This window comes from Sinocyclocheilus grahami, unplaced genomic scaffold, assembly GCF_001515645.1.
Source record: "Sinocyclocheilus grahami isolate Dianchi unplaced genomic scaffold, SAMN03320097.WGS_v1.1 scaffold392.1, whole genome shotgun sequence".
Classification (NCBI taxonomy): Eukaryota; Metazoa; Chordata; class Actinopteri; order Cypriniformes; family Cyprinidae; genus Sinocyclocheilus; species Sinocyclocheilus grahami.
The window spans coordinates 97,349-107,617 of NW_015505571.1; the positions used below are offsets into that span (position 1 = coordinate 97,349).

General features: G+C 36.5%; 1 protein-coding gene across 1 annotated transcript in view; it reads right to left on the minus strand.

The window, feature by feature from the left end:
• LOC107550205 (talin-2-like) overlaps positions 1-9,932 on the minus strand; it is an 85,338-nt gene extending 75,406 nt beyond the window's left edge. Inside the window, exons 1-5 of the mRNA XM_016231446.1 lie at positions 9,825-9,932; positions 9,589-9,718; positions 7,605-7,757; positions 7,221-7,363; positions 2,192-2,296 (exon numbers count right to left, since the gene is read on the minus strand). Of these exons, the coding sequence (XP_016086932.1) occupies positions 2,192-2,296; positions 7,221-7,363; positions 7,605-7,757; positions 9,589-9,718; positions 9,825-9,932 (639 nt within the window). The remainder of the gene's footprint in view (positions 1-2,191; positions 2,297-7,220; positions 7,364-7,604; positions 7,758-9,588; positions 9,719-9,824) is intronic.
• Between the last annotated feature and the right edge of the window lie 337 nt (positions 9,933-10,269).

The window sequence follows — 10,269 nt, forward strand, 5'->3', positions numbered from 1 at the left end:
ACCCAAAACAATTGCCCACTGATGGCATCCTGCCAGAGGACTCTTACCACCACGCAAATACATAATAAAAACAAAAGCTAAATGTTTAAGTGACCTCTTGCGCCGTACATCTCCAGGCTATTGTTTTCAACTGAGGGTCGAAAATAACAACCTCTGATAAGAGTTCATTATAAATAATGTCTTTATTATAAATAAAGACCTGCAGATATTGTTTAGCGTCCTGAATGGCATAGCTTTTCAAGGCTGAGGTTTATGCAATGTGGGTAAATATAGGATTCATTTTTTTGGTAAATGGTCATTGTCTAATTGTCCGAGTCGGTCAGGGACGGTGCTTTTGCTCATTCAGAGTGGTGCAATCTATTGTTAGGCACTATTAATTTGAAACCGGGCACTTAGCAACACTCCACTAATGACCTGAAACTGATCCTTGAGCGGACAGCTTGTAAATCTTCCTCTGTGTGCTGTACCGCTTAGAAATGCTTAATAGTAGGGATGCACCGAAATGAAAATTCTTGGCCGAAGCCGAACAAAATGAAACAATGGGCCGAAGTCCGAATCCCGAGCACGGTTTTTCACATTTTCCCCCCATTTTGCCAATTTTTTCACCATTGCATAAATTAAATAGCCAAAATGTGCTTTTTACTGTTTCGTCGTGCTTTTCAAAGAAAAAAATAATTTACAAAACAACAATTTAAAAATATTTACTTAACACTGAACATTTTTTAACATTCTAGCAGACATTAAACACAACTTAACTTAAAATTAATAAGTTAGTAAAATAAAATTTTTTGGCCATGTTTAGACCCCCTTCTTGAATCAGGCATGTATTTTTGCCTTACAAATAAATGCAGCCTTGCTGAGTAGAAGAGACTTATTTTAATACATTAGAAAATATTATAGATCCTAGTCTGAACACTATGTGTAAATGTTACAATAAATGTTTTAATAGAGCTGTTGTAATAATTATTTTCATAATTATTTTATTTTTTTATTTTATTTTACAGAACAACAGTAAACTTACAATAATAACATTTATTAATGTTGACGGAGTTCTTGCTTTTTCTCAGCTTTTATTTTGGCAGAAACCCACAGGAAGACCTCAGTGCTTCTTTTTGTTGACAAATGATTCTCATTACGAGTTTGTTGTACGTATTGTATTGTCACATGCCTTATAAAAATTCGTAAAAATGTTACTGAGCAGCTGACGAGTAACTTTCCTCGTGCTTTGGACTTTGAACCCTACCGCCGCGAGCTCGTGCAGCACCGTTTGAATACATGCAATTCCTGCGTGTATTAGAGAAAACAACGTTCTGCAGTTTATTTAATTGTTTAAGGGCATTTTGCGATTTTAATCATCATACAGTAACCAGCAACAACCACCCTTCCTCTTCTCATCGAAGACATGCGATGCAGTACTAAACAGTCTCTCGCTGTCGGTGCTTGTAATGATTTTTGCCTCTTTCTCGGACAGCTTTAAATGCTGCCACACTGCCGTCATGTTTGCTGCATTAGCGCGTGCCTCTATTTGATCGCGTCACGTCATTGTTCGGTACAATTTATTCGGTCTTTTCGCTTATTCGGCCGAAAGAGTTTTTTTTGCTATTTTCGGCCAAATAATTTCGGTTGCCGAACATTCGGTGCATCCCTAAAAATTTATAATAATAATCATTTTTATATTAAAAGTCTTGTTCTAGAATACAATTAAATCTATGCAAAAATAAATAATGAAAACATGATTAAAATTTTCAATACAATTTTACAGATTTATTGCGACTTTCATCAAAAAAATTAATAAAAATAAGTTTCAATTGTTAGTTTTAAAAATATAAATCCTTAAGAAATAAAGTGCTTGTAGTTGAAGAAACACCCATAGACAGTCTTTTGCACATTATTTTGAATCGGTCGGCGCCTGTATTTTCTGATACTGCTGATAGTATGAAATATTTAACAGTCTTTCCAAACACTCGTTTGCTGGTTTACTGTACGGTGCAATCGAGTTTCTGTACTCGTTGGTGAGCTTGCAGTCTGAATTGAAGGTGATAAGAGAAAAAAGATTGGTCGGCACAAGATAATACAAGGGCAATAATTCCTAATATTTTTCTGTTGTGTGATATTAGCTGGCTACATGCACAACCGTTTGTGACCATTTGTAAAACTTCAGAATTTAGAGTTTGAACTGTAAAATACTCACCTTCACCAGGAAAAACGACACTCCGTATGTGCGTAGGGACCTGGCAAGCTTCACATACTTCACTTTTGCCTCGATCTCCATCATCTCGCCACAGGTTTTGTGATCCTGGCGAGGAGATTAAGATATGAACACTTCTCTGCCTTTGTGGGATTTGAACCAACAACCTTTTGTTTCAAGTCAGCTGTGTCTCTTTGCGTTCAGGTTTTAATTCACAATGGAAAGCTATACATAAACGTCTGTTTTCATCATTATAAGTGAATGTTTTGCCTAGGTGGGCCTTCTAAGCAAAATAAATAGATCCAGAAAACAGTAAGCTGAATAAATTGTTAAAACCAATATGTGTTAAAATCTAGCATAGAAAGTAGCAAGTTTTAAATGCATCAAATGTTTGAATGTTTTTTTTTTTTTATTCTGATTTTATTTCAATTTTTTTTTTGTATAAAATCAAATTTTGATATTAACTTGATGTTTAAAATTAGGGGGGGGAAACACAAATCAGAGTATAAAACGGCATTTAGGTTGTACTTAGACATGTTCCAAATATTAATAATAGGATAAAAAAAAATCCAAACAGAAAATAAAACTGCTCATCTAATATTTAGCTTGACCTACTGCAATCCACATTTACTCATAGGTTAAGCCCCAAACTTTTTTGGTTTAATCAAAAAGCTAAACATTAAATCTAAATATTTAAAATTACAATAAATAAATAACTTTAAAAAAAAGAAAAGAAAAAAAGAATCAAATAACAGACTTGCTAAAAAAATATGAAACATTTTATGTTAAGTGACCAACATCAGAGAACCCTGAAACATGTGAATGTGTCATTAATTGAAATATTAACTTAAAAATCATAGGTGGTACTTTAAGAAAACATTTGAAGTCAAAGAGGTTCGGCTGCCAAAAATACGTTCAGGAATCCCTGTTAAATGGAAAAGCGCTTCGAGATTATTCTTTAAAAATTCTCCTTTTGAGCTCCAAAGAATAAAATAAGAGCATATGAGATTGAAACAAAATGAGGGCAAATAAACACTGACAAAACTATATTTTTTAGGGGAACTATCCCTTTAAGATGTTTCAATAACACTGAGTGCAGTCTAATATTACAGACGGCCTGAAGCCGCTATGGAGGCTGACAGTCCATCTGTTCAAGTGTCTCCTGATATACACCTGAGTATAGCTCAGTTTAAAAGCTGAAAGGGTGAGTCTTACAGAAACGTTTTAGTGTCATGCTCGCCGCCACCAAGTGAGCATCTACAAAGCAAGTGGCGCCTATTTGCAGAGCAAAGTTTGTGAGTTTTCAATCTGGATGAAGTAATTAAAAGTGAAAAACTTGTTTGTGAGAGTGTATACTTGGCCGAGATTGTGAGGTCATGGAAGTTTTAGATCATCATAAACAAGTCCGCCCTCAGGACATCCACCAATCATCTCGCATCGCTCCCAGATGACATCAACATGGTAACAGTAGCAGATACAGTCAGTGAGGGTTTATGGGAACACATCATGACAAACTGAGATATGATGCGGTCACGCCCCCAGCGCGGAGCAGAGAAATCCCCTTCAGCCTGCCAAACACTCTTGAGCGCATACATGTGCAACAGTCTGTGTGTGTGTGAGCTGCGCTCTTCTGTTTCTCAAAGTATGTGGGTGTGTGTGGCACCGAGTCAGAGAATTTCACGCGGGCGTGTGTGTTTACTACAGAGGAAGAGAGAGACAGAGGGAGACTGAGGAAAGGGAGGAGAAGTGTTACAGTCTATGTGTGCATGTGTGGTGACTCGCGTGCACTTTTTCACCAGCATGAACACACAAAAAAACCTCACTGTATCCATCACTTACAAAAAACAGTTCCATGGTATTGTTTAAAATACCTTAGAGTAACATGTAAATACCACGAATGTACAAGAATTTAGTAATAGTAGCATCATGGTAATACCATTTTTGGACAAATACTATGATATTCTTGTTTTTTGTTTGGGACTGTGTACCATGGTAATACCATGTTTCTTGACATGGTACCATGGCAGAACCAAGTTGCAAGAATATGATAAAGTACCACAGTATTACCATGTTTTTGAATGTATCGGGGTAATACAATGGAACTCTCAAGTAGAAATGTAAATACCATGTTTTTGGACATTATGGGAATGGGTAATGGTATGGTAATTATTTAAAGTACATGGTAAAGGAATATAGTAATCATAGTACGGTACTATGGTGTACATAGCTGGTCTCCCAGCCTGACCAGCTAAAGAAGAGGTCAAAACCCTCTAAAACCAGCATGCTAATTCAGACCAGGCTGGAAGACCAGCCAACTGGCTGAAGCTGGTCTTAGCTCCCAGATAGTGCAGGTACGTCTGCAAGATGTCTGTTAAAGATCGCTTCATCTGGAAAGCATCTGCTGTGTACAGACATCTGATAGACGTCTTTAAGATGTCAGTTTTACATGCATTCTAAATCATAAACATCTTAAAGACATTTTCTAAACATATATTTAACATCTGATAGGAAACGTCTAATAGATGCATTGCAGATGAGCAAAAAAAAAAAACATCTTGCAGATGTCAAATAGATGTCTCCGTGATGTACATGTGCTATCAGGGCTGCTTTTTCACCCCCAGCAGGGATGGTATACAAATACAGTAATCAAAAAAGTACAAAAGTATGATGTTATAAAATTTCAAGGGATAATTTCAATAGTGTCTTTAATTTTATTGTCTGTGTTTTAATGCTAGCTACAAGAAGTCATGAACAGACATTAGCATAGCTTCAGGAAGTGAAAAAAAGGCGCTTCATTAATTGTGACAATTATTTTTACTGTGCTAAACTAACCATCTAAATGAACGTGTTATTTTTCTCAGTGCTATTATTTTCATTGCATCATGCTGGTTAGCTCCGCCCACAATTTACCAAGTTACCACACAGATACATACCAAACATCAAATATCCCACATCCATTGTAATCTGAAAAAACTATGAAATACCCAAAAAGTGCCTAAACAGAACAAAGTGTAAAAACATGTAAACTATGCATGATGCAATAAAATATCAAACAACAAACCCCATAGTTTCCTTGCAAAAATATGTATCACTTGTGCTTATACACATTTTATTTTAACAAGTGGTTAAAAAAAACCTAGCATAGAAATTAAAAAACAAACAAACTGGTGCTTCAATAATTGCGCTAATTATCTTTATCGTGTTAAACTAACCACCAAAATATGTTCCATCATGCTGTTTAGCTTCGCCCCCAATCACACCTCATTGGTACAAATTCCTACACAGACACTTATGATTTTGATTCTCTGTGCTTTCTGGCATTTCACATTCATTGTGATCTGAAAAACTACGCAATACTCTAAAAAGTGCCTAATTAGGAAGAGATGTGAGGGAAAAGTAATCCATACTGCCTAAGGCTGAGGAAAAGGCAATCGACAAATCAGCAGCTGTGAAGATAATGCACATTGCCTTCAGGGCTGACAAATAATTCATTCATAAGAGCTATGTCACTATTTCACTGCTTTCATAAATCTAAAATGACAACATCTAAACAACCTAAATGTCTGAGCGATAGTGGCTCTGAGAAATTAATTAATAGTTAGAGCAGGTGGTGACGAAGACGTTTTGGCAAACTGGTGCAATACAGTTAAACCAGCCAAACAGACAGATAGAGGACAGACAGAATGTCAGTAAAAGAGAATGACAACAAATCGAGGAAAATTATAATTGTTGAAATAGCTGAAAACATAATTATCAATAATTATGCAGGGCATCAGGGTGAAGTACTTCCAGGTCAAGAATCTGTCACTCTAAAACTCATTAGCCAATGAGAAGAGAACCCTTCCCTGCAAGCCCTGCCCACGCTCTACTCTACTCTACTCTACTCTACTCTACTCTACTCTACTCTACTCTACTCTACTCTACTCTACTCTACTCTACTCTACTCTACTCTACTCTACTCTACTCTACTCTACTCTACTCTACTCTACTCTACTCTACTCTACTCTACTCTACTCTACTCTACTCTACTCTACTCTACTCTACTCTACTCTACTCTACTCTACTCTACAAACATAATGTTAGCTCAAAAAAAAAAAAATTACGCAACAGTTTGCATCAGAAACTATGCTGAGTTAGAAGAACTTAATTTGTAAGATAAATATATTTTTAAGTTGATGACTAAAAAAAAATTAAGTTGCTCCAACTAATGGATTTGTCAGCCTGGAACCAATTTATATGATCTTTTCTCAGTTCAAATCCACAGCTAACATAGCACATGCTAAATGTAACTTGTCTACTCTTCAGCACAATGATAACCACAAAAATGTACGTCAACATAACAATGACTCTTTTAAATGTCAAACATAACAGCATTAAACACTAATAGGTCTTTCCCTTCACTAAAAAACACATAAAATATAATTTAATTTCAACATTTATTCTCCTTATCCAGTCCTATGCAAAGCATGATGAGAACAAGAAATCCACTACACAATTTCCAAAGTTAACAAGAAAATTCTATTGAGTTACAACAACTTAATAAAAAAAAAATTTAATTAAGACAGAAACTTGTTTAAATTAAGCACAATATTACGTTAATGTAATGATCAACACTATTATGTCAACTGAACTCAACAAAGGTTTAATTAAATTATTAAATTAGAATTTTTAACTTGCAACCATGCATTTATTTAAGTTGTGGTAACAGGTCCCCTGAATCGTTTTTTTTTTTTTTAGAGTGATTCTATTCTGTTCTAACCTGCCATGATGGACAAAAGGACTGCATGACAAGACATTTTGATGATTGCTTGGTTTCTATTTGTTAAGTCATGACGACTAGCTCCCCCCACAGTGAAATATCATTGGTCAAAAAACCTGTTCCATATAACTGTATGTTTAATATAAAATATGGTCTGATTGGCTGTGATCTTGTTGTTTTGTGACGTATTATGCTTTTTGGTGAAAACATCTAGTCAGAATATGGTCTGAAATAGAAAAAGAGAGCAAAAAAGTGACAAAAACTATCTTTTACCTGTACGTAGAGCAGGTTGAGCTGGACAGGATCACGAGAGTCTACATTCTGGTCAGAATAGAAGAACTTCCTTCGTAGAAGTAGTATCTCGCTCTCCTCTACGCCCTGCTCCCGAAACGTCCAACTGTGGTCCAACCAGTTCACTATGAATGAAACATGTTAGCATTAGCAACCAAATACATTTTTTTTAATCATGTGTATTAACACCACAGTTCAAATCCAGTGAGTAAATACGAAGGGGGTTTATGACACCAGTTATTATATCATTTAAATATTTGGATTGTGTAAAGTTTCAAGCCTGTATAAGAATCTCTCAGTGTGTGTAAATCTGGCGGAGTGTTTTGTTTGCTAATGTTTTATTTTCACAGTTGCCAGGAGTCTCACAATCATCATCTGTGTGAAGTTTGGCTTTCAGCTTCTCCATCTTCCTCTCGTCTCGCAGGAGGGTTCTGTCTTTCTTCAGCGTTCCCATTCCATCCTCACGTTTCTCCTCCACCTGCTCTTGGATCAGTGAGTACTCCTCATAATTAGTGATTCCTGTGGAGCACGAGATAATCAGCACTCTCTATCAGACAGTCTTACAATCTCTCCAGCACAGGTTTTGTGGGAAACTAAATAAATATCATTCAGCCAACAGGAATTGGAAATCGTACAGGATTGTAAATCGTTCAGGAAAATGAAAAGAAATTAATTAAAAATATAAGGGAATTAGGAGGCTAATGCTTATCCATCCACATTGTCACTTAAACTGGACATTTAAACAGAAAAAGACCATGTAAAGTCATATTTTTCATGTGCTGTTTAAGAGTCATATATCCAATAATGGACATAATGAGAACAAAATAAAATATATTTTGTTTATTTGCTACTAGTGGTGTACTGATATTACAAATCTGGCACATACCGATAAATGGTGAATATTAAAATTGTATGCTATTTTGTCTCAATAACAAACACTAACACTAAAATCGATCATTTAAAATACTACAAGTGAATTTAGGCATCACAACATTATAAATGTACAGTATGAAAAAAGTATATTCACTTTGATATTTGCTAAAGATTACATAATTAAGTATGCTTTTAAAATGTTTTTAAAGATTTAAGTTTAAATGCTCGAAATGTGAAAATAGAGAAAATTAACATACGCAAATAAGCATCATCCGCTGGAACGCCACTCTCTCGTGAACGTGCGTAGGACAGTTAACGGAAGCTAGAGATTGCGGTTTATAAACTTTAGAATATGGATATTTTTCTTACACAAATGCATCGCATCGCTTCAGAAGGCCTTTATTAAACCCCCCCGGAGTCATGTGGAGCACTTTTTATGATGAATTGATGCACTTTATTGGACTTCAAAATCTCAAAAGCCATTCACTGCCATTATAAAGCTTGGAAGAGCCAGGACATTTTTTAATATAACTCCGATTTTATTTGTCTGAAAGAAGAAAGTCATATACACCTAGGATGGCTTGAGGATGAGTAAATCATGGGGTAATTTTCATTTTTGAGTGATCTATCCCTTTAAGTTAAAGGGGTCATATGATGCGATTTAAATTTTTCCTTTCTCTTTGGAGTGTTACAAGTTCTTGGTGCATAAAGAAGATCTGTAAAGTTGCAAAGACTAAAGTCACAATTCCAAAAAGATATTCTTTATAAAAGTTAAGAGTCAGCCACGCCTACCTAAAATGGCTTGTTCTAACACGCCCCCACATCCCTACGTCACTATCTGGGAAGATTTGCATAACGCTGCCCAAATGTTCACGCAAAGAAAGAAGGCGTAACTTTTATTCTCGCTGTAGTATTGTTGCCGCCGCCGCCGCCATGTCGTGAAGGTGCTGTGTGCTTCGTTGTGAAAGCGGCTGGTCGCTGAGGAAATGCTTCAACTTCGCGCTGTCGATCGCTGGATCAGCTTTCACCGTGGAGGAAGCGGAGTCCAGCCCGGGGTCGTCACATGTGGTTGCCGCAGGCATCACAATATGGTAAGGGACGTAACATTTACGTCACACGCTTGAGGAATTCGGCCAATCACAACGCACTGGATAGCTGGCCAATCACAGCATACCTCGCTTTTTCAGACCGATGAGCTTTGTAAAAATCGCCGCGTTTCAGAAAGGCGGGGCATAGAGGAGAAACAATAATGTACAGTATGTGGAAAATAATGTGTTTTTTGAATCTTAAACCGCATAAACACATTTCATTACACCAAATACACAAAATAATGTTCTTTTTAGCAGCATCATATGACCCCTTTAAGTTAAGGTACTGTTACTGTACACTGCATTTTTTTTTAAACATTCATTGTAGCAGCTGTACTTTACAAGCCCAATATTTCTGCCAAACTTGACAGGATAAAATAATTACCCACCTATCCTACTGCAGATGGTGACCAACAGCTCCCCTACTGTTTTGGAGTCATCCACCATTATGGTTTTGATTGCTCCATCCAGCATTTTGATCTTCTGAGGTCTCTGTTTTTTCTTGTACTCCAGGATGTCCTGTACAAGACGAGAACAAATGCTGAAATGATGCTTAGAATCACAATGGAAATAAAAATTACGAAAGTCTGAAGAGAATACAGATAAGTCTATTAATGTGTTTTACCCCATTCCGCAGCATGTAGTAATCAAGGGTGCGCCCTGATTCCAACCAGATTCCTTTCCTGGGGTCATCATCGGACAGGAAGAGCCCGTAATCTGATGCTGCAATCATTTTTACATAATTAAAACAACATCTCGCCCCATGGAAGTAGACACTAAATCAAAGAGATCTGGTTACGTCTACAAATATGGTCATAATAAATATCAGACTCTTCATTAAACCACAAAGCCATTTGTCTTTGATCCTAAAAAAAACTATTGACATTTATAAGATGAGTCCAATTCATTGCGGCCATCGTGGGAAGCAATCATGTGCGTCGCACGGGACAACAGTCATATAACTGTAGCTGGCCGTATAATGAATGTACACAGAGTGGCGGAGCTGCAGACTCATCCCGAAGTGATGACTCCTGTTGAGCTGTTACAAGTCCATTTCGCAAACTCCAGTG